A 24901-nucleotide genomic window follows, 5' to 3' on the forward strand; every position below is an offset into this window, starting at 1 on the left:
CATTGCATACTTGAACAGTCCATGTTGTGTTACTTTGCGGGTCGCTTGTTACAGCACTTCTGTAGTACTGTATTTGCCGTTATCGTCTGGAAAGATCATTTACCCTACTTCTTTCAAAATTTTAAATATAAAGATCTGTGTCCTTTAGCTCATAGGGTATGATCATGATTTAATAAACTGAAGATTTTACTTATTTCATTTTATCCACTACAATTATTCCCTTCTATAGTTATACAACCACGCACAACACATTAAAAAAAAAAACAGTTCGCCATCTCTATTCTGTTCAAGATATCGATGTTCTTTCTACAACAGGGTTCCTACTAATCTGGAGAAATCTATTTCCCTGACTTTCTCTAACCTTTAGCAGGAAATTCCGTGACGACGTTGACATACAAATAAGAAATAAATAACGGTGAATATTTATGTATTACAATATTTATTCTAAAGAGACAAATAGTAATCAATTGTTCATACGTACATTCCACTTACCTCCCATAAAAATCTTAGAAATGTCTCATATAATGGTTGACTAAGCTCAAAATGGTGTACAATTAATGTTAGAAAAAATATATTTTATAAAATTTCCCTTACTTTCCCTGATTTCTAATCTTTTTCCCTGATTTTCCCTGACCTGCACCATTATCCCTGAGCTTTCCCTGACTTTCCTCATTTCGCTGACCAGTAGGAACCCTGTACAAATCTGTTACTTGCTGTTAGAACGTCCTTCCATACCTTAAATAGAACCCACCTATTCTAACGGAATATCTGGGAACTTCTCACTTCATGTGGGGGAATTCTTTACGCCGCCATTAAAAGATTGTGAATTACGCATTTTTGAATAGAGCGCCACTGCAGCTCAATAGTCAGTAATTTTGGAGCTATTCGCCTTTAAAGTTGATTTTCCCAAGCTTTCGCCATCCTGTGACTCTGAAACTAAGCAATTTCAGGGATATGTTTATTGGCATTTCTTTCTTCTTTTATGAAGTACATTTACCTCCTAAGCGTTTTACAATGTGTTTTTTTTTATGTTCTTGAAGTAATTATATAGATATGACATGTTACTTTCCACGTAATATATACACTGTTAGTAAGAACAAAAAAACTTTGATACTACAATTTTCTATTTATCGATACAAGTAATAATAACAAAGGCCCAATCTGTTTCATTAGGCCTATTAAAAGATGTTCCTTGCAGCCTTGCTTTTTCCTATACATAGGCTGAATTACTGATGGAATTAGCCGCTTTTGAACCTTAATTTTCAAAACTATAAAAATATTAAAATTTTATTTTTATTAACACTCGTTTTCACTGTAATACGGTATTATATATATATATATATATATAATGACTTACCAACGTTTTTTAGGTTTAATAGCTGCCCTTCTGAGACATTTCGTGTCATGTGAGGTAGATTCGTTATGTCCAAGTAGCTCAGGGGACCAGTGTTTTGACGGGAGTTTGGTACTTTACTTTTTCTTCTTTCCAGCTTACTCTGTACAAAGGATACTGTTCCACTATGCACTTCTAATGATTCACAGATTGCTTTCAAGGATTCTATTCAAATTAAAGAAATAAACATACATGTATACACGACTTAATAAGCAATAAGGTTAATATTACAGTATATAACCAATAAAAAAATTAAAAGGTTCTTTTGTAAATTTACCGTGTTACATGAATTATAATTACAATATTTACTTGCTACTTGGACACACATTTTTGTAGATTATAAATGAATAATAATTATTTTAAGTAAAAATACTAAATACATAATAATGAATTAAAAATAGAAAACGGATTAATGAATAATTGTACAGTTTTATGAAATTATGAGTACTGCCAATTGATAACTGCGGTGTAAAGAAGTGTTTTTTTTTCTTAATAATCCTTCAACTTTACATTCAGGTATTTGTATCATTTGACAAAAATGCGTAAGAGCCTTTCTTTTTCTTACATCATACTATATCAAATCATACAAGCCAAGACAAACTTCAATCATGGGAATGGGTTTGACGGACACCACGAACGTCAGAAGTTTGTCAATACCAAAGCAATGTATATGGCGATTCTCGTATACAATTGTGATTAACTTGTACCTCATGAAATGACGGTCAATGTTTAGTACTATTTTTCATTTAAGGAGCATAAACTGCAACTGCATTGCGAAAGATGTGACAATATTTTTTGATAGAATCTTCCAATCACTTTGCAGGGCGATGCTTAGATGCAATTAGCACAATCTGTGGCTGACGTCATTGCTGATCGAGCAGAAAAAAGCACTAATGTCCACCACATGCTCCGTATTTAAGCCCTTGTGACTATGATTTGATTTCTGAGATGAAAGAACTACTTCATGCCATTGTTTGGAGAAGTATCTGGAGATCCTTCATGCAACAGACTACTCCATTCGAACCATAAATAGAACAGGAGCTGCTAACGGTACAATTTGACTTCCACAATGAGCTGAACACATGGTGGTCGACTACATCGAAGGACAGTAAACATTTCTCACAGATATTTCCTTAAATGGATATAATGATGGATAACGTACACACACACACACACTTAACAAATAACAGTATATGGTGTAATGTTCTATCATCAGATACAAGTTGGGTTTTGTTAAGTGTGTGTACCATGATTACAATTATATTAACTCAATATAACGTGTTAACAACATAGTAATTTGACACAAGGGATCTCTTTTCTATCAGTTCTAAATAAATACAGTAAAATATAACTGTAACAAACACCAGTATAACCAAATGTTCAGAATTACGAAATTATTTTTGCGTCTCTTCCCTTTCTCTATTTGATGTGTTTTAAAACATTTCATTTTTACAAACTTCGAACTCTCAGTGTAACGAATGAAAAGTGTTTTTTTTTTTTTTTTTTCTATATTTAACTTTATTTCTCGAAAGTATAATCAAAATTCATTCTGTTTTATAATATAAATATTTTTCTTATTACATTACTTTATTATTTAGATGATATGGTAACCATTTTTGTGCCCGATCGATCGAGCAGAATAACGATTTAAAAAGTAACCAATGAGCGTTATTCTATTAAATGAACTCTGCGTATCTTCTAATGCAAGAAACATGGAACAATAATGTAACCAATACAGATTCCCTATTATAAAATTTATTAAAAATTGTCATTATTAAGGATTTGCTTTAATTGTGTATGTACTCATTTTAATGGAACTTTCTGCCTTAAGAATTGTTTAACACGTGCCTTTATTTAAAACAAACATCTGCACACTGAATAGATGAATAAATGCAGTAATACTTCATACTGTTACCCTTACCTGCTTCAATTGTTTAATAATACATTTTATAATATTTTGCATGTAAATTCATGTTAAACTAATGTAGATCCTTCAGTGGATATAATAACAGGTGAGTTCTTGAGAAGTAACTTATTTGTGTATAACATTGTAACGAATTAATTTCAGATGTTCCCAAGAATTGGTTATACTGGATTTTCCTGTAGTTGTCACTATTTAAGTTCCAATACTCGTATTATTTAGAAATTCCATGCTTACAAAAATCTTTGTCTTACGTCCCACGGTTATGCCGGCTAGGCTAAAGGAGACGGAAATGATGAGAACTGAATGGAATGAATGAATAAAGTGGGATGAAACGGAAAAACCCCGGAAAAAACCCACGCACACGATGTTTGTCCATCACAAAGTTTACTTGGCGCGATTCCATGCTTACACTTGGTGGCATATTCTAAATAAGTAATATTGTGTAAGCATATCTTGCTGGTGGCACAACAAAATAAAATTGTTTCTAGTAATAGTTATCATATACAGAAGGTTGGTCCATATTTATGGAAACGATTTTGTGTCCCCTACGCTAGGATGTAAAGCCGTATTTCCACCAGCGGTTGTGCTCGATATGACGACCCTGACTATTAACTACAGCCCGACACCGAAGTTTCCATTGGAGTAAGCTTCTGTTCAGAGAAATCTGATGAAGTTTGGACCACTATTCCTTGCAAACTTTCCACAAGCCAGCCAAGCCAGTAGTCGACGTAAGGAAATTGCTCGCTTCAAACACCCGAAAGCACAAAAGTCTTTGGTGCAGTGTCGGGAGACTTGACAGGGATGTCTGAATATGAGACAGCATGGATTCCAGTTTCACGCGCTTTGCGGGCCATGTATGCTACAGTTGTTCGAGCCGTGTAGCTGGCTGCTTTGTCTTGATGAATGGACTTTCGTCACCTCAGCAACATACAACGACGGAATATGCTGTCGGTAATAATGGCTCCAGAACGTGTTGATAGTATGCAGCGTAAATTTTCACATTTCGTGCAACTCTATGCAGGAGAAGTTTCCCTTTATGGCAAAAACTTGCAACCACCATGAATCCACGGGGAAAACTTTCGCGGCACGTGCGGATCCAATTAGCATGGTCCTTGGCATTCTTGGGATGATAGTAAATGGCTCGAACCCGCTTGGAGTTTGACAAATAGATCCAGGCCTCGTCTAACGTGACCACGTGTTTCCATTTGTCACCCGCTAAATACCATTCGTAGAGCCGTTTGCAATGGACCCTGCGTTCCCGGATGTGTTTGGCTGTAAGTGTGTGAACACGTGGGTTATATTCCACTTGCAGGTTTAAATCCTGGCTGATTATCCTCTGCACAGTTGATTTGGATCTTCTAATACTCCTGACAATGTCTCTTTGTGGCGGCGGGTTCTCCTGGGTCACCAACTACTGCACTTGTCGAACCACATCCATTATACGTTTGGGACGGGGTGTTGTTTTCGTGCCACTGTGTGCACACACTCTCCCTCTGGCTGTGCATTTTTGTTGCGTTTGAGTACATTGGCAATGGAAATGATGAAAACCTTAGCCGGATACTGTTTCACGATTGCACTGTAGCTGTATCCGATGTCGGAAAAAGCGGTGATGTACCTCTTCCAGAATGGGGTCACTTTTGGAGGCATTTTACACTAGAAGCACTTCACTTCCTGCTACCGAACACTCCACACAACGTTTCTGATTGCTCTACTATGCTTACTGTCTGTGCGATTCTAGCGCCCTTGGCGGACGTTCCACTTCGTTTCCATATATGTGGACCGACCTTCTGTAATGCTTGTAACTAATTTATTTTTCGGAGGGGGCTATTACATTAAACTGCAGAAAAAAATTTCTTTGGTTTATCGCAACGGTTTCTCGTTCTTTTAACACTTTAGCAAGACCATTTAAATGTGAATACTTTCGTGCAGTGACAATTTGTTCTGCATATGCGGCATAGTAAATAAAATCCATTTCAAACTGGTTTCTTAGCGTTAGCAATGATTCATACTAAAACAAACTCGAAGAAACACTCATAAACTGTTGAAAGTATTATTTTGAGCATACATATTCATGAACATCCTATTTACACATTTTCTATTAAAATCTTTCTTAGTGTGAAAAGTACTTTAAAAAAAAAGTTAATAAGAAACCTAATAAACGGAAGTGATTAATAGACATTAATGCTAATAAAGTATGCTAACAGAATGTTTTGCAAAGTTTTAGTACTTAATCTGCTTTGCAGCGCTGTAACTCGCTATTACACTTAAATTTAAAGAGGAAGTTTAGACAAAAGTGAAGAAGGTATATGTCAAAGGAAGGACAAGCAACTACCCTGCTACGGGCCTATACTGTAATTACGTAATTTTTATTCAGATACGGTCACAGTTGTTTTATATTACACTCCCATTTATAGAGGCAGAACAGGTTAACACTACCTCGGAGAACCGGAATATCTACTATATTACAATAAAATCAACGTTATTTTTATATATTCTCCCGGTTTCAAATTTACATAATCAAATTCAAGCATACCTATCATTTCCTCTTCTGTTTTTATAACAACAGCCATATTGTTAAAGAAACGAAGATTGCTTGATCTGAACATATGAAAGTATCCTGCCTCTCCGTTCACTTTGTAGTTGAGCCTTATACAATAATGTTGTTTCGATTGTTTGAATAAAGACACAGTCTGTTCCGTTCCAAACTCTATGAGTGTCAGATCTTCCAGAGGAACTCGCTCGTACTTGGTCACTCGATCAATATGATCATCGTAGCTATAAAAGTAAAGAAAATACAGTTACATTTATTTTTACACCTAATCACCACAAAATCTACGCACAGTTTCTAAGAGGTATGATTAACTTTACAGTCCCAGTGTATTTTCTCTAGCGAAAATACTTTCTAAATTCGCTCCGTAGTTTCAAGTGCGAAAATAATACACTGAATTCGCATACAAGGTATGCCGGAAGGAAACTGCGTTCCTTTGTGACGTCATACGGAGGTCATTCTGAACAAAATGTTCCTATGACCATGGATCCTATTCTTTGAGAGCTACAGGTGTTAACCGTTTATTGATCTTCTGTTGAATGAATGCATATATTGCTCATATAGAAGTCATCCTACAGAGATAAGACAATGTGAATTTGAATAGTGATGAAACGCTTTCAAATGGTATGCAGCATGTGGCAGTAGTGTCTGGAAGAGAAGTTACTGAGGGAAATCCTCAGTGACAGTATTATCATCTAATTTCCTTAAGTAATTTTGAAAAGGAATAATTTTTGAAGGACACCATGCAACTTCTCTTAATAACTTCCCTTTCAAAACACTTTCACTAAACGTAAGATCAAAACCGGTTACCAACTTGTAGCTCTCAAATTGTTGAGAATAGGACACATGGTCATAGGAACTTTCTTTTACTTACAATGACATCCTGTATCCTCCCGCAGGGACGCGATTTCCTCTCGGGACATTCTGCATTTATAGATCCTTCATTAAATAAAATTATGACTGTTGGTCAATACACTGTGAAAATATCACAATGAATAAACATCCTCTGGGTTTATACATAACGTGAATTAACAAATCCAAACTTCATGAATCTTAATTTATTAAATGAAATCATTGATAATACAGTTCCATGAAAATATTTTTGCTGCTAGAAATACATTGGCACTAAGGTAAGTCATATCACTTAGTTAAGAAAAATATATCAGGCAGTTTCTATGGTTTAAGAGATATTCATTGATTCCATTCCAATTTTCTCTCCTTGCTTCAAAATATTGCAGTAAACAAAACACATTTTACATCTGACAGAAATGCAAATGCAAGTATTTATCATACAAAATAGTATTAAGTGAAATAGCGTTTTGGATTGTCTCATTGCTGAAAAGCATATTTCAATTAGTTTTACCATCCGCCCCGAGTTCATGATAAGCACCACACTATCCCAAATATCAAAATGTCCTAAAATTAAAGGTACTCTTGATTATAATAATAAAAAAATCTGAAAAAATGAAGTGAAATCTTTGAGTTGTACGTCCCACGCTTATGCCGGTTAGGCTAAAGGAGACGGTGATGATGAGAGATGAATGAAATGGTGGAATGAAGAAAGTGGGAGGAAACGGGAGAACCCCGAGAAAACCCACACACACAATAAAAAATCTGAGTACTGATATTCACCGAACAGTGGTATTCATGTAAGTGTGAAATACTTCTGGGAGCATCCGGGAGCGACTACATATTTGAAATGTAATTTTTATTTTCTCCGGCTTATGGTACTTTATGATGATTAACAACACTCTTCTTTGCTCTACTTCTTCGTTGCCGGTATGTTCTTTAGTTATTTTAATTAGCTAACGTTCTTTAGTTAAAAACATTTGCAGGTTTCTTTTTTTAAAAAGGACAGTTACGTACCACTGCCATATAATTCTAATTCAACCTCTACTCTGGTTTATTATTTGATTATTTTTTTATATTTGGTAATAAAAAATGATATACAGCACTAATCTTTTTAAATCAATGGATACTTTGTCCTTAATGTCTCTGAAAAAGCTAACAGAATGGGCAAGTGAAAATTCAGATATTGGTAATTTTTTCGTACATACACATTGTCATTAATCTTTACTATTTTGTCTTCCAATTACCCATAGATGTTAAAAGTGAAATTTCATATTTGAGCAAAAGAATACTTTGAATATACAAATACAACCAGGACTACTTACCTTGCTGTTCTCTACTCTTGCTACGAATTTACTGAATAATCATAAATATCAGAAGAAGAAGAAGAAAGAGCAAAGCAAGTAGTTTTGCGATACATTTGTAATACAGCTCTTCAAGCTGTTTACATCAACAATAATCATTTTCACGTAAAACGAGAAATATTTAGTAGTTACTTAAAATTCTAGTACATGATCATTTTTCTTCTACATTTTACTTACTCAGCTACATAGTACGCGTCTTTTGTGAGAATCAGAATTGTATCCATTTCAGTTTCCGTGGGGTCACCAGACCTGTAAAATAAATAATATAATTCTTGAATACACCGTATAATCAATGGCGAAACTTGTGCAATCACCTTTTTTGAGTCTTCACTATGTTCCCCAATACTTTCTCATGTTTTTGTAAATAACTCAGTAACAACAATTATGGCAATTTAGAAAGTAGCCTATTTAATACTTTTTTTTCGAAAATAAATCAGTATCAACAAATAATAATGTAATCTATGAAAATGGGCTATTTACTACTTTTTTTTTTTTTTTTTTAAAGTACTAAACTCAGTAACAACATTACAACGTAATTTTAGGAGGTTGGCTACTGAATACTTAAAATAAATAAATTACTACCAATAAATAACAAAGTAATATTAGAAAGTAGACTACTTAACATTAAAAAAAAAGTAACAACAAATAAGGGAATTTTAAAAAGTAGGCTATTTAATACTTTTTTTAAAAAATAAATCAGGATCAACAAATAATAAAGTAGAAATAATGTAAGTAAAAGGCTAATAATCACCACATATAACAAACCTAATCACTAGGAAGTACTTTCGGAGAACATCGTCTTTATCATCAGCCTAGGCATACTTCAAAAAGAATTTAAACCATATAAAGAATTTTAAAAATGTTTAGACATTATTAAAATTGTTTTTTATGGTTCAAATCCTTTTTGAAATGTGCCTAGGCTGACGATGAAGACGATGTTCTCCGAAAGTACTCCCTAGTGATTAGGTTTGTTATTTGCGGTGACTATTAGCCTGCATTATTTCTAATCATTATCACTGCTCGTAATATAATGATTAATAAAGTAATTTATGAAACTGGGATATTTAGTACTTTTTTTAAAAAAATAACTCAGTAACGACCAATAATAACGTAATTTTAGAAAGCGGCCTACTTAATGCTTAAAATAAATAAATAAATCAATAACAACAAATAATAAAGTAATTTTGCAAAGTGAGCTACTTAATACTTTTTTGAAAATAAATCAGAAACAACAAACAGTAGAGAAATTTCAGAAAATGGACTATTTAGTACTTTTTTGAAAATAAATCAGTAACAACAAAAAATGTAATTTTAAAAAGTGGGCTATTTATTACTTCTTGAAAAATAACTCAGTAACAATAAATAATATGGTAATTTTACAAAGTTAATCACTTCATATTTTTAAGAAGTTATTAAATGAACTACTGGGTGTTAAAAATTTCATGTTTATCCAACTATGTTACGAACATATGAAAAAGTCCTCTTTCTACCCTTAGTTACTATCCTTACTGTCCTTAGTAAATTGCGTGGTCCTCTTACTATCCTTAATAGTTCACTCACTTTTGCTTCTGGGAGGTTCGTTGGCGGAATAAATTTTTTTATGTTAAACCTTGAACTTTTCCCTTCTTTACATGTTTCTCTATGAAAGTAAGAACGAATGATCCATTTCTGTCCCAAAATTTTATCGAATAAGATTTAATTTCTACGACCACTAAAAAAAAAATAATAATTATACACACCTGCAACTGTCTTGGAACATGTGGTTCTATTTTGAGTTGTTATTTCAATGTTGCCAACTACCAAAGTTTGTAGATAGGTAAAACTTATTAAACGCGAACACGAATTTAAATATTCCTAATAACGTGAATTAATATGGGCCAGAAATAATGATATAATCCCACGGCTTGTCATAATCACTTTCACCTACGTTTAATTTTGGATCTGATGTTATAAGATTCGTTGGCAAGATATATATATATATATACTTTTTTTTTTTTTTTTTTTTTTTTTTTTTTTTTTTTTTTTTTTTTTACTAAGGCGAAGTTATATGTACAATGTTAACTTTTTTATGATATGTTTAGATTCATTTGAATGTACAGATTTAGAGAAGAGTGAAGTTCAAGATCTAATTTATTCCTCCGAAGAAGCTTTCAGAAGCAAAAGTGAGAGAAATATCAGGAATAATAAAAGGATCACGCAACTTAAGGTAACATATATATATTTATATATGTATATATTTATTATTTGTTCAGAATTACTAGTTGCTTTCAAAATCTTTCGTATTGTGCAGACATTTGAATGCTCGACAATGATAACATCTTTAGTTGCAAATCATATTTCTGGTCTATACGAAAAGAATCAAAAACAGTTAATGGCTTAATTTGTGAATACTAGGTGGTTTACTTGCTACGTACTTATTTTCTTTATTTCGTTTGAGTTATTCACTAAAATTATCAAAAGTGATGGTTAGTGTAGTAAAAGTCCTCACTGGTAGTTATATCTTAAGTGTTTCAGAATAATTTCAGAAATACTTAAATAAAATTTTATATTTTAAAGAATACGCATTATTTTTTATGCATTACCTAGGAAAGCTAAACAATAATGTTTAAACGGCTGGATGAATATACATCCAGCATACTTTCGATTATTCTTGCAGTATTATCCGATTTGCGAGTTATTTGTACAAGATATTATTATTAACGTTTATTTATTTTTACACTGATAAAGACGTTCGAAAGAATGAGAACACGAGGAATTTCCAGTACCGGTGAACTGAGCTCGCGCAACTACCAGCTAAAAGTTGTCAAGCTAAATATGACTGCATATGTTCATGATTTTTGATTAATGGAAATTTTTGATTAATATATATCGCATACCCAGTGGAAGACTGTTACAAGTCAAAAATACACATCTGTGGGAACATGACTTTAGTTCGTTTTTCTATCAAAATCGCTCCCTGGAATACTAGTATTTCTGTCATGTAGGGGTTAATTTGTTTAGTTACGTTTCTGCAAAAAATGCAACCAGGTAGTGCTCCTTCTCTTTTTCTATTTTCTTTTGAGCGGCGATAACTCAAAATTTTCATTTTTTGAGTTGTAACGCTCTTCCACCGGATGTAGGAAGAACAAAGGCTTTTAGTTTATATATCTAAAAGAACAATACTACACTACTGAAGTTACAAATAGTGGACAGAGTCACTTTGCAACTAGCAATTAATTTTATACGACATACAATGACCAAATCACTACTTATACATTAGTATGCCTTTGTAACCTTTAGTTATACAAGATCTTTTATGTTTGAAATTTTGGCACTTGCTTTCCAACACCAATACACAAGTTTTAAATTAAACTACCAAAATGTCGAAAAGTAAACGAAATATTTACACAGGATCTGCATCGATTAATCCCCAGGCACCAACAATAACTTCAGCATCTCCTACAAGAAGTTTCTTACAGTCTTCAATCAACATTTTGACATGTTCTGCTGTTGCTGCACTGTCTTCTTCTAACACTCCCTTTTCGTGGTTCGTGAATACGTCTTCAGACACTGGGTTACCTGTAAATATAACCACAAATTAATATTGATGTTAATAGACAAGTATAATGGTGTAAACCAATGGAAATTGAATAACATGAGGTGATATGATAAAATGGATGGTTTACCCATGACATGTTTAACCATGGAGTTCAAATATTACTTTTGTTGCACTATGACCGATTTGGACCAAGGAAGCAATCCATTCCCTTTCACTATATGCTACTAATTGCATTTTCGTCAAAAATTTAAGATAGTAATTTCCATTACAATTATTACTTACAGTTCACTTTATAATGTTAAGTAACTACTGACAAAATGATTTCATCTTCTGTACCACTATTCTTATACGAAATACATATCTTATGGTCATCTATTATTTGTATTCGTTACTCATGTACGAGGCTAATTTTGTGCATAAAGGATTCAAGCGCAAAAGTTTAAAATACGAGGGCTGTCCAAAAAGCAACATACGTTTTGAAATAAAAAAAAAAGTAACAGAATGAACAAGCCAAATTGTATTATATACATTTGAAAGGTATACTCTTAAGCTAGTTTTCCACATAATCACCATGCAAATTAGGGTACTTATCATGCTGTAGTACAAGTTTTTCAACACCGTCGCGGTAGAGATACGTCGCCTGCAATTTCAACCACTGGCTTACACCGGCATGTAGTTCGGCGTCAGTAACAAAGCGCTGTGTAGCAAGTCAGTCTTCATCGCTGAAAAGAGGTGGTAGTCACTCGGCGCCAAATCCGGGCTATATGGGTGGGTGATCAAACTCCTCACATCCAAAGCCATCCAAGAACTTTCGGGTACGCTTGGCCGTACGTGGACATGTGTTGTTGTGAGAAAACAATATCTTCGCGCTAAATTTCCGTGGCGATTGTTTTGAATCGCGCATCTTAACTTTTTTTTCCAAAAACCTAATCACAGAACGCACCTTACAAGAGACGTAATTTTCCATTGCAGCGCACATTGTAACACGTCACAGAAAACACAGTAAGAGCGTCACAATCTTCACGCTACCACCACTGGATATGTACTGAGTGTGGCAACGTTCTGCCACCAAGATGGCGACTCTAGCCCCGCCCACTGCCGCGATAGGCCAAAACATCTGGTACTTTCTGGACAGTCCTCTATAAAACGCAACTGACGTTCACAATCCAGCGCAAGAGAAAATACAGATAAAGAAATTCCAATTATAATCTTTTTTTGAACACGGTCAAAAGTTTGTGTGTCTTAAAATTACTTCACAAAACTTCTGACAGCAACTATGTGTACAAATTATTGTGAAACATAAAATACATACCTAACATTAAGTCAATAGTAGCTTGCCTATATACATCCTTGAATCGACTTAAATAATATCTGAAAGAAACGAAAGAAAACACTTTCCTTTAATATTACTAATCACATAATATACATGAAAAATTGTTACAGAAGTTTACTTTAATGTAGAAAAAAAATCACCACCTATGAAAGTCTAAATTCTCATTACATTTATTTTCTCAAATATTCAATTAAAATAACCACCAAATTATATTTAAGGACTCAGATATTTTTTTCGTCAGTAAGAAGTACGATAATTCTTGCAAAATTAATCAGGAGGAAAAAAATTGATCTTTCATTTGGACGCCCTAATAAGTAGCTATTAATTGCATACCTAATCTGATAGGATGCCTATCAAATAATACACGCAGTGTACTCACTAAAGCATCATAGTGACAATCAGGGTCCGCTCTAGGTAATTTGGCCTCCCAACCCCCCTTTCTCCAGAAAGAACAAATCTTAAAAGCCACGATTTTAAGTATGTTACCCAATCATGAACAACGAAGGGGAGGGAAAGCACACTCGCATTTAGAAAGGCTTAAAGACTACAAATACAATCTCGTTATGTATGTTCTTCCTTTAATCTATTATGTTAGTGAAAAACAAAGCAAACACACATGCAGAGGAAAGATGGTAATCATTTTTATAGAATTCAATATCGAGCTTCAATTTCACTACATCAGTTTGCAATTCCAGTGCAACTAGCTCTTTTATCTTTATTTCTTGATTTTCCTTCTACATCTTTTTATTTTAAAAATATTTCCACCTTCAATGATAAGGAACTTGTTCGTAAGAAAGACAAGATAGTTTCCATATCAAAGCTGTGATAACTAACTAAATAAAACAGATGTTCGCTATTGTTCGAGAATTGAGTACTTTATTTGACAACTATCAAGCAATTCATGCTGGGATTTGTTTGACCATATATTTTAACACTGTGCATGTGACCTTAAACTAATACGATCTAAACATGATTTATGAACGTAGTATTCAAATAGATCAGCTTAGTAAATTTAACTACCACCATCATAAAATCTGTTTTAAACAAGAAATATTTGTTTTAAATAATATTGTTATGACTGATTTTGCAGCGCCTCGAAACTTGCTGCCCTGTACAAATGCACGTGTTGCACATATGGTAGACCTAACCCTGATAACAATCCTCACTATAGTCCGCGTCACCCGAATTGGCGTGTGGCATTGGCCAATAAGTTCGCAGTGCGCTGTTACTAAACCTTCAGGGAGGAATCTAATCATTCATAATTGTCCACAAATACAAACAAAATCAATTAAGAATGATCGGACTCCTCTCTGAAGGCTTGCGCACTGTGAGCTTATTGGCTGATGCCACACCAATGGGAATGACGCGGACTATAGCAGACATTTCAGCGATGATTTTTTGCTTTCTTCACATTTATGTTGCTTGAAGAACTACATTACTGATGACTTCCCTTCACTGTAAAAATAATTAATTAGAAGCATAAGTAATACTCTTATGATTCCTTTTCGTAATCTGTGTTGCAGAAATAACTACATCGTGTTAATGGAAAATACGTTCTAAAGTTCCCTTCATATTACAATTGCATTCATTATCGTTGTTTACACTTGAATAAAATTGACCTCTTTTACAATCAATAATGTAGTCTTCAAGTAACGTACATTTCTTAAAGGATATGTATTTAAAATAACGAAAATTCACCACTGAAACGTCTGCCTTTTAGAATTGTCACTTAGATGCTCTGATGAGTATAACTTTGTTTATAACTATTAATTACCTGAAAAAAAAAAAAAAAAAAAAAAAAAAAAACTCTTCTGGCTTTTTAATACTAGAGACTTAAGAATGCTTTTTATAGGAGGAATATTAATTGACATGTGCAAGTAAATCTCACTATAATTAAGCTATAATTTCTCAGTATTTGTATAAAATGTATCCCTAATTCTACATCTAACTCTCGACCTCTACACTTTTACACATGCTACTAAATTTCAAATTTTTCATACATACATCCTATTGATCACAAATGAAAGAAGTTGCCATTCTACCTCTTTTCTATGGGCTTACTAGCCCCACTAACTAGTTCGGTAAGTGGGCTAGAGTCAGCTTTGAGTAGAACAATCAGACAAAGCAAGACACATAAATGCGAACTGTGAATTACAAGTTCGTGAACTGCAAACTAAGAATATTTTCATAATACAATGAGGTGATCATCTACCATACAATGAGGAAAGACAATGTACAACAACAGTCATGCAGTTTGTAAGAAAAGAAAGTACATCACACAATTTGCTATCACTTATGTTACGTACATACACCAATTGCGCCTATTTATTTAGCTACGGCCATCCTCAAGACGTTTGTTCTCTTACCTAAAGTTCGAGAAAGTAGATTGCGTGTGTAAGAGTATTTCTTTAGAGTTCCAATCTCTTATTTTGTGGCCTTATTCACTGGGTTAAGTTACTTACATGAAGATCGAATCTCTATAAACACATTTTGCATTTTTTGGTGCAAGGGTTCTAAAACTCAAATAAGACCTTTTGATAAACAGGCTATTTATATAGAAAGAACTTTTATAGCGATTTCTGTATATATTAACAATCTGCGAGTCATGTATACACTAACAATGTGAGACTCTGATGCGTTTTTTTTTTTTCCTTGATGTAATAACTTCTGTGTACAAATTAAATTAAAATCAGTTATACAAGGAATACATGTGTATGCGAGGGCGCTGCTGGCAAAGTTCCTGCAATGAATATGAAAAAAAAAAAAAAAAAGACACGTGAAATTCTGAAAATTATTTTATTGTTTTTCAAAGTATTCACCTTTAACATCGTCACGCTTTTGCATACGCTCAAACTAATTTTGAAAGCGTTTTTCACTTTCAGGCTGCTTCCTCAGAATTTGCTGTTCGGAATGTGTAACAGCTGCTTCCGGTGACACAAATCGCTCATCATGCATCCTATTTTTCATGCATGGAACAAAAAAGAAGTCATTCGGTTAAATCAGGTGAGTACGAACAATGTGTCATTTATTAAACAGCTTCATGTGCTGAGTAGTAACTGGGCCTGTCGTGGTGATTTCATGACGATTTCAGTTTCGTTTTACGCAATTCATCGATGACCTCTGGTAAACAAATTGTTGTATACCATTCAGCATTTACAGTCTTTCTATCTTCTAAAGCTATGGTTGCCCTCATCCCAGGTATAACCAAAGAAGGAAGCAATCATTTGCTTGGCAGGACTCCTCGAACAACAACTCTGGTAGGTTTCACCTCACTTGGACTGTTCTTTAGTTTCGGGTTAGTACGAATGGATCCAAGTTTCGTCCCATGTAACGATCTACAATGTACTAATGAAATGAAGTGAAATGGAATGTTTTAGTTAATGTTCCACGATTATACCCTTTAATCAAAGGGAGACGGATGATCAAGGCAAGTGAATGATGGAATAATTTGTGGAATGAGAATGTAGCAGGAAATGGGACTACCCTGAGAAAACCCACGGTTGTTGTCCATGACAATCTTACTTGGACCTCACGCACCAGAGATAAGCGTTCTACCACTGACATAGTGTCTCCTTGTAACGATCTAGTACACCAAATTTGACATACCTGGGTTGAATATTTTCAACACTTCTTTACACCAATCAACACGAGCCTGTTTTTGAGCTTCGATCACGTTGTGTGAAATCTAATGGCTTGAAAGTTTACGTTCATTCAAGTGATCATGCAGAATTGTATGTATTGCTTTCATGTCAATGTTCAAAGATGTTTTGAATCTCACGGTGTCACATGCCGGTCTGTTTCAATTATTTACGCACAGCATCAACATTACTGGCAACAACAGACGTGACCTTCACGAAATCCATTACTCAGAAATGTGCGATAACACTGGAATCCGTAAGCCAATTGTACACACTCCTATTGGATGATGCTTCAAACCCATAAGCCAAATGAAGTCGCACGATGCATTGTTTCAGTGTTTAACTACATAAAAAGTCACTGTTCGAAGTATTAACGAAAAATTACCATTTTCACACAAAACTACTACTTCAAACTGCTGTGAAAAATAAACGAACAGGCTTAAACAATCAAAGATAATTTAAACATAGAAACGCCCATTCTTTAGAATTTTACAACGGAACACTATACTGCTACCGTTAGTAGTAATTTGCAGGTACTTTTCCAGCAGTCTTCGTATAACCATTGTAATACACTAAAACTCTAATTCTTTGACATTTAATGTTAAGCACGTGGTAACTTGCTGATGAATAATTGAGTGCATTCTCATGTCGTAATCGTTTTACTTTTGTTTGTCGCTAGGTTAAGTTGTAGGTGACGATTTTTGAATTCACCAAATCTTGACAAAATATTTAAATTTTGCATTTTTAATCTTGAAATGTATATGGAGATGCAAAATCTGTAAGATAAATTTTTACAAACGCACAAACGAAGTTCGTGTTTCATTTATCTTTTCAATAATTTGATTAAAAATGCGTCAATTTCTGCCTGTTTAGACCATCCACATGCAAGTGACTTGTTATGACAATGAGCTTAAGCTTGTTATTCCCAAATAACTTACAATTTACAGAATGTAATCGTAACATTCCAAAACATTTTAAAACAGCAAAATTACGAAACTTAACATCTGAAACCTAAAATCTATAATAAACTTTTCTAAAAATACGAAGTCTACACACGAAATGTGCCACATCTTTTTTGTAACAATTTCCTTATTCATTACTACCTTTGCTCTTGATGGTAAAATATCACGTATAAGTTCTGGACCATATTTGACAACTTTGGTTTTAGTTCAACTGAATATGTGACACAATGATGTAATATAAGGTTAAATATGAAGTTAAATAAATAATTTCATTAGTCAAAAAAAACTAACATTTCGGTATTCAGTAGTAGCCCGATATAACGCGGTTGGATATATACCGTGGATTCGGATATAACGTACCGCACTTTTTAAATAAACACCGTAGTTCCCAATAAGAAATACTGAAGTTTATTTCAAAAATAAAAATTTTCTGCAGTACAATTTTATCCTTACACTCGCTTTCACCACACCCTCTAGTTGACTATGACCCTTGCATTCTAAATGATTTCGCACAAGAAACAGGATAGATTTATTTTTGCAATTTCACGGTCACATTTCAATATACCGCGGGGGTAAAGTATGTTCCCAGCAGCCGCACCATATCGGGCTTCTACTGTACCTAATGAAATGTATCTATGGACTAAATACACTAACCAGATATAGCTGTTGGATACCCACTCCTTTACGAAAGTTCCAAGCACATCATGTAAAATTTATATTATCAAGATACGTATAAATAAAAATGTCGCTTTTCTTCATATTCATTTTTTATTAGTAAATTATTTATACGGTATATTTTCGTTATATAGCAGCAATAATATCTCAAAATACAATCTTGACATTTCTTTCTTTACATTTATTAGTCATTTTTCCCTTAGATGCATTTATTCCTATATACACTATTCAATTGGTGAAAATTAGAATTATTCTGCAGAATTAGGAAGTGTGCTCGAACATACATCACAAATACACCCAAAACCATGAATAATTTACTTAAAGTAAGTGTATAGTTAGGAATGCAGCAACAACACATATTCATACAATAGAAACAGTGGTAGAAATGTTAGTAGTTCGTGAAGAGTAAGATAAAGATTACAAATTAATGGAAAGAAGATTGTTTTGTTTCTTCGAGAAAATTCTCACCAACCTTGACATATGATAAAGAGCATTAACCAACTTGATTTCTGGTTCCAAGGCGAGAGCAGAAAAGTAGGAAGGTGGCTTAAAGGGAACCAGATCTTGGACAATGGAAAAGGCAGTTTTAATCTCATAGAAGTCGGACATTGCTTCCTCACACGGAGCTTCGCCCTGCATTATATCAATCCCTGCCTGCCGGTAAGAGTCATTAAAGTGGCTCAAGTAATATCTGCAAGGGGAACCATAAAATATTGCAACACCCGGTTAGAGAACATAAGCTGCAAACAGAACTAACATGCTTTTCTTTCAATAAAATCTACTTTTTTCTACTTTCATATCTAGTAATAGGCAGCATTGTTGTATGGATAGCAGCTGTCTTATTCTTAAGCTTTTATGCATACATTTTTGAACATATCTATAATTTAGAAGGTAAATAGAAATATTACACACGCTAATATTTTGTGTTTCAGGTTTTAATTCAATTGAATCAATAACCGAACAATAAATTTTCTTAAAATGATGTAATTCATGCCGCGAAAGAAAGTTATAAAGAAAATTTATATACAATAACATATTAATTACAAACAATATCTTAAATGAACTTTATAAAGTAGTAATGTTAATTTCATATTAATAGACTACATACATAAATAAACAAGAGAAACTTACGAGATTTTTTAAAGATTTTACAATGTCTTAACATATGCAATATTGTTTCGTTTATTAAATAGGTTCTAGGCTCGATAGAATGAAGACTGCCAGTACAAAGAAATTAACTCTTTATTCATTGCCAAACATGTACTATATAGTACTTAATTATGCAATGAAGATTTCCAAAATATTTTTCCAGATCTGTCTGATTTAAAGAAATTTTCAATATGAGTGAATTTTAAACTATTTGTTTTGAGAAACAATTCTATCCTACGTCAAGTTTTTAAGATCAATGCCAACTACAGCGTACTTAGTATTAAGTTCAATAGTTCTTAATGCGCCCTCTCAACAGGTGACTGTCACCAAGCTCATTTTACAGAACTTACATCAATTCAAATTCAAAGTAGTGAGAAATATGAGTCAACTTCATGCTGAGACTCATAAAAAGAACTAAGTTCAACTCACGCATGTTTTGTGAGAGCTATACTCTTCTTAAATTCATACAACGTGGAATTACAAGTAAATATTAATATACTGGCTGGTTGCAATATATATTCAATATGTTGCAATATGGTGGCTGGTTGCAATATATATTCGTATATTCGTATTCATACTTAATATGTAAGAAGTCATTTATAGCATTAAGTATCAATATCCGGGTTCGTATAAAATTGACGAACAAACAGAAGAGTAAAAAGAGTGGGTAGAAGGACAAGAGTCGTACCCCAAAACATTTTTGCTTCTTTTCTTATTCTCTTGTCATGAACATAAGTTCTCATCTTTTTGTTCTCGAATAGTTATAAGCAATAAAACTAAACGCGCTATGTTAAAAATTTATCTATTTATTTTTTAACTGAAATGATATTTACAGTTAATTTTATGCTTTCCAGAAATTGCGTCTAAATATTACTTTTCAATTTCTGCAAAAGAACAGACAAAATACTTCAAATAAACAAATTAACGTTTCAATGTAAGCACGATTTTCGTCAAAACTCAATTATTTTAAAAGAAACTACATTTACGTCTATTTTTTAAGAAATGAGTTAGCTGGAAGTTCGCGCCTACATACAAGTACGGTCCTAACAAACCCTGAACGTAACCATCCGTTGCAGCATATGAAACGTAAAGACTTATCTTTATTGATCAATGTTACAAAAGTAACATGTAAATTACTTCTGTGTACTGCGAAATTGTATCTCGCAATATGTCAAATCGTGTCTCGAAACTTTCTATCTATGCGGCCAAACTTAATCCTACCACATATTGTATTTCATGATAATCACACTTCGGCTCACCACAGTATCATTCTGCCTACAGAGTTAATCGTCAGTACCACATTGAAAGTTTATTTTCACTGGATTTTAGATATATTAGGCATGTGAAACTACAATAACACGATATACCCAATCAAATAATCGTGCACTATTGAGCAGGAAGAGCGATTGTATTTCATTCATCATTTGTAACTCAAAAACTAAAATAATAATAATAATAATAATAATAATAATAATAATAATAATAATAATAATAATAATAATAATAATAATAATAATAATAATATTATTATTATTATTATTATTTATTAATTATTATTTCAATCTTACGACAACGGAAAATACCTTTTAGTTCACCAAAAAATGGTTAGTTTTAAGTAAAGACGATATATGACAGATATGTATCAATACTTAGAAAAAAGAATATTTCTCCACTGGCTCCTACAAAAATTTTAACAAATCATTTCGCTTATTCTGTTTTCCAGCAATATATTTACTTAAGTAACACATTGTTTCACATTCGCTCAACTAATTGTAGATTTCAAATGCGACCCCAGTTTTGCACAGCAGCAATGTTCAGGATTTGATTTTATATTAATAGTAATATTTTTTTTTTTTCGGATCAACGATGCGACAGGATTTCTCTTGTTTACACGGTTAATTTAAGCTACGCCACCATCTTTCTCAATTATGTGTTAAATTAGGATGTTTCTAATAAAATGAACTAAAAACATACATTATAAAAAGACAGAAATAAAAATAATATTAAAATGAAGAAATAAAGACAGCAAATAAATATTATAGTACATACTACAGAATGGACAAAATAGGTATTAGATTTATTTGCCTTTCACGACGTGTTGAGAAGTGTTTTATTTATTTTAGCTTTCCCAGTAACCACAAAACTTTTCGTCCACACAATTCTAAATTCCCATATGATAGTATTGCTTGATGCAAAAACACTGTCTGAAGCACTGGCGACACAAAGTAACCAAAACCACACGTTTGTCAGTAAGTTACAGTTCGGCATACCACTTGCGTAAGTAATATTAGCACTTAAAGTGTGAAATTGAGCTGAGTAGCTTCATGGCAACATGCGGGCAATACGCAACTCCGATAACAGTCAGTTAACCAAGGTGTCATTCAGTGAAATTCAAGGACACAGGACAAAGCTTATGAGTAGTAAAGAAAAACTGCAATAGTGAATTTTAAGAAGCTTCGTTCTCTAGCTCTATTCTAGCTCAAGTTTCATTGAAGGTGCTGTCAAAGGGCTAAGTGTTACAATTATTGAGTAGCACATCAAAGCCAAATGAACCCAACTTTTGGTTTATATAGAACGGGGATCTCCTCACTGTAGTAATGATATTGCATGGCTTCAATTGGTTGGTTTATTTGGAGTTTAGCGTACCGTTCAGCACCAAGACTAAACGAGACGTGGATCTATAGGTTAACGTGGAATTCGGAACACGTAACGCTAACCATATAGCCACGTATGAGTTCTGTATGGCTGCAGAAAACTTGAGAAACGCACTACTATTCTGCTATACTAAGCTTCCTTAGAAATATGTGGTATGACCAGTATACAGTTTAATTACTTCCAAAGAAACAAGGGAGGGGGGATTACTTAAAGACAGCATCTACTAAGATGGAGCCATCACAACTCCGAAACTTCACAATGTCATATCCAGAGACAGATTCCTAATATTCAACCTGATGTCCTTCTTTGCGTCATCAACAGATTTGACTTTAGGCTCTACATTATAACTGCTGCTAATGACATACACTTCGGTTAACTTTTGTATTGAAATTCTGCGAATGTTCTTGCAAAGAAATGAGATCTGAAGTGTTCACAGATTACGTTCCTGTTATCTCCCTTCAATTTCTAATACCTATTTTATCTCATTCTATAAAAAAATAAACGAAAAATGAAAGAAAAATTGAAACTGAAATAGAATAATTGAAATAATGCAATAATAAAGACCATTACCTAACAATCAAAACTGAATACAAATAACATGCAAAGGTAAGCACGCATGTTTTCAATTTTTACATGCACTCATTCTTTACCATGCAAAAAAAAAAAAAAAAAAAAGAAAAAAAGAAAAAAAAAGAAAATCAATATACGCTAGGTTAAAGCAAAAGAAAGAAAACACAATACTGAGGAAAATAATGAGGGGTGTTCAAAACGTTTGTAAACGCTTTTCTTACATTTGTTAAAACTCAATATTTCCTACTGCCGTGATACTGTTTTCTCCAACTTTAACTTTGTACTGTGCTCGACGATATAACCTTATTTTCTATGGAGAACAGAAAAACAAATATAAAATTACTATCAGTGTAATTTAGCAGTATTTCTTTATCATTATTTATACATAAATGTTTATATTCATCTAAGAGGAATAAATTAATTCGCGCTCCATATCAATTCTATAATAATATTCCTGTGTATATCTTTTAAGTATATTCATATTGAGAATTTTAACAGAATCTTAAAGAGTGTATTTTTCCTGACTTTCCAGATGAGATTATGTTTCTTTCCCTAAGATTTTCATTAATCATGCTTAAAATCGTAACCGTATGTAAAATATCCTTTTTCACACGCAAAATCTTTAATTTTTCTTTTAAACGTGCAATAACAAAGAAAAAATTCACAACTAGCTAACTATATGACCTATGGAACCCGGATGTTTAATGCCGCGTTCACAAAAGCTGTCCATTGACTTCTGTCCTTAGCCAACTGAATCCAGCTTCTTCTTAGAATTCCTATTTCCGAAACATCCATCTTAATATTGTCCTCCTATCTGTGCCTAGGTTTTTTAAGTGGACCAAACAGATGGAAGTCGCACGGCGACATGAAGCTGTAGAGCGGACTGGTCAAATCGTTCCCACTTGAACTTGTCCAGTACACTTTATGTGACCTGAAGACTAGGATTAGGATTAGGATTTAGATATCTGCGCTGTCGGCATCTAAGGCCATTTAGCTCGTCACGCTGTGAGAGATGACGTCCTCGGCGATCCCTATCCGGGGAAAGGGAAGGAAGGAAGCGGCCTGGGACCTATAAGTTAGGTACTACCCCGGCATTCGCCTGCTGTGAATAAGGAAAACCCAGGAAAACCTCATTCAGGGTGGCTGGCCTGAAAAAGCTTTTACACTTTTTCGACCGTGTGGCCCCATCGGGAGAAACAAAAGAAAAAAACCCACGCGCATAAAATCAATTTTTAGATGTTCATCTTCGTAAAAGCTTCGTACAAAGAATGTCTAAAACCTCAAGGTCTAAAAACTATAACAATATCACAATAAAATTGCATGGAATCCAGATTATGTTCAAGAACTAAACTAACAGTTTTCAATTAGGATTTTATTTCAAGAATAAAAAATTAATCCTTCATTTTTTTTTAGAGTATTAACAGTAGTATAATGCATATACGTTAAATTTACTAATACATGTGCATATTAGGTGCTATCATATTCTAAGATATAGATTGACTAGTTTATAAAGTATATGCCACACAATTGAAGTTGACTTTCTTCCATCGGTCGTTTCAGCTTCTTATCTTCTTTAATTGGAATCTACATACAACAAGTTATAGCAGAAATTGCATTTTCTTTCTTTCTATTAAAAAAAAAAAAAAAAAATCAGTTACTTATTTTCACATTTCTTCTTCCAAAAGTCAATTCTTTTCTCTACGGAAACTTGGTTATTGCATGCGCTGTCATGAAGGTTTTAAAGATTTTTACCATTGGTTATGATCAATTTTGTGTTTCTAGCTGCAGACTTCAGCAAAGAAGCTGATATCAAGATATGTTGGTTAGATGACTGGAGGAGCAGTGGAGCAGCAGCAAACTTGGAGCTTCTTGTCTGGATTGCTTCGATGATACCATCACTATCATTGCCATCATCGCTACAATTTTTATCATCCTCTTTCACAAATTCAGCAGTAGCCTCCTTTTTTCTTGTTTTCTTCTTCTTCTTGTATTCCTCTTTCTTTTAGGTTTGGAATCGATTTTGTCGGCAGGTCTTGAGGTGTAAAACGGTTTCCAAAATCTTTTCGCCTTCAGATATTCAAGTCCTGCCACTGAAGGTCTGTTATAAACAGAATTACCCCAAAATTGTTTTGGTCGATAGATATCATCCCAAAAGTAAGGCCTCGGAACGGGAAACCATCTACCAGCAAAGGGCGGAATTGCCATACTTTTTCTTTCTATAATTCATTTACAACGTAATGAGATCGTTCAAATTCGCACTTACAAACTCTTTTTGAAAGCCTGTCTAAGGAAACCAGTCTTAA

General features: G+C 33.6%; 1 protein-coding gene across 2 annotated transcripts in view; it reads right to left on the reverse strand.

Annotated features, from left to right (window-relative positions):
- sp3 (phosphatidylinositide phosphatase spermathreecae) overlaps positions 1 to 24901 on the reverse strand; it is a 240709-nt gene that overhangs the window by 23250 nt on the left and 192558 nt on the right. The window contains exons 11-16 of one of the 2 annotated variants that reach the window (XM_081734388.1): positions 18697 to 18915; positions 12929 to 12987; positions 11465 to 11636; positions 8256 to 8327; positions 5851 to 6092; positions 1358 to 1558 (exon numbers count right to left, since the gene is read on the reverse strand). In XM_081734388.1, coding sequence (XP_081590514.1) covers positions 1358 to 1558; positions 5851 to 6092; positions 8256 to 8327; positions 11465 to 11636; positions 12929 to 12987; positions 18697 to 18915 — 965 coding nt within the window. The remainder of the gene's footprint in view (positions 1 to 1357; positions 1559 to 5850; positions 6093 to 8255; positions 8328 to 11464; positions 11637 to 12928; positions 12988 to 18696; positions 18916 to 24901) is intronic. The other variant, XM_081734389.1, reaches the window with a different exon arrangement.

Source organism: Thermobia domestica, chromosome 12 (genome assembly GCF_964235325.1).
Source record: "Thermobia domestica chromosome 12, izTheDome1.hap1.1, whole genome shotgun sequence".
In the NCBI taxonomy this organism is placed as follows: Eukaryota; Metazoa; Arthropoda; class Insecta; order Zygentoma; family Lepismatidae; genus Thermobia; species Thermobia domestica.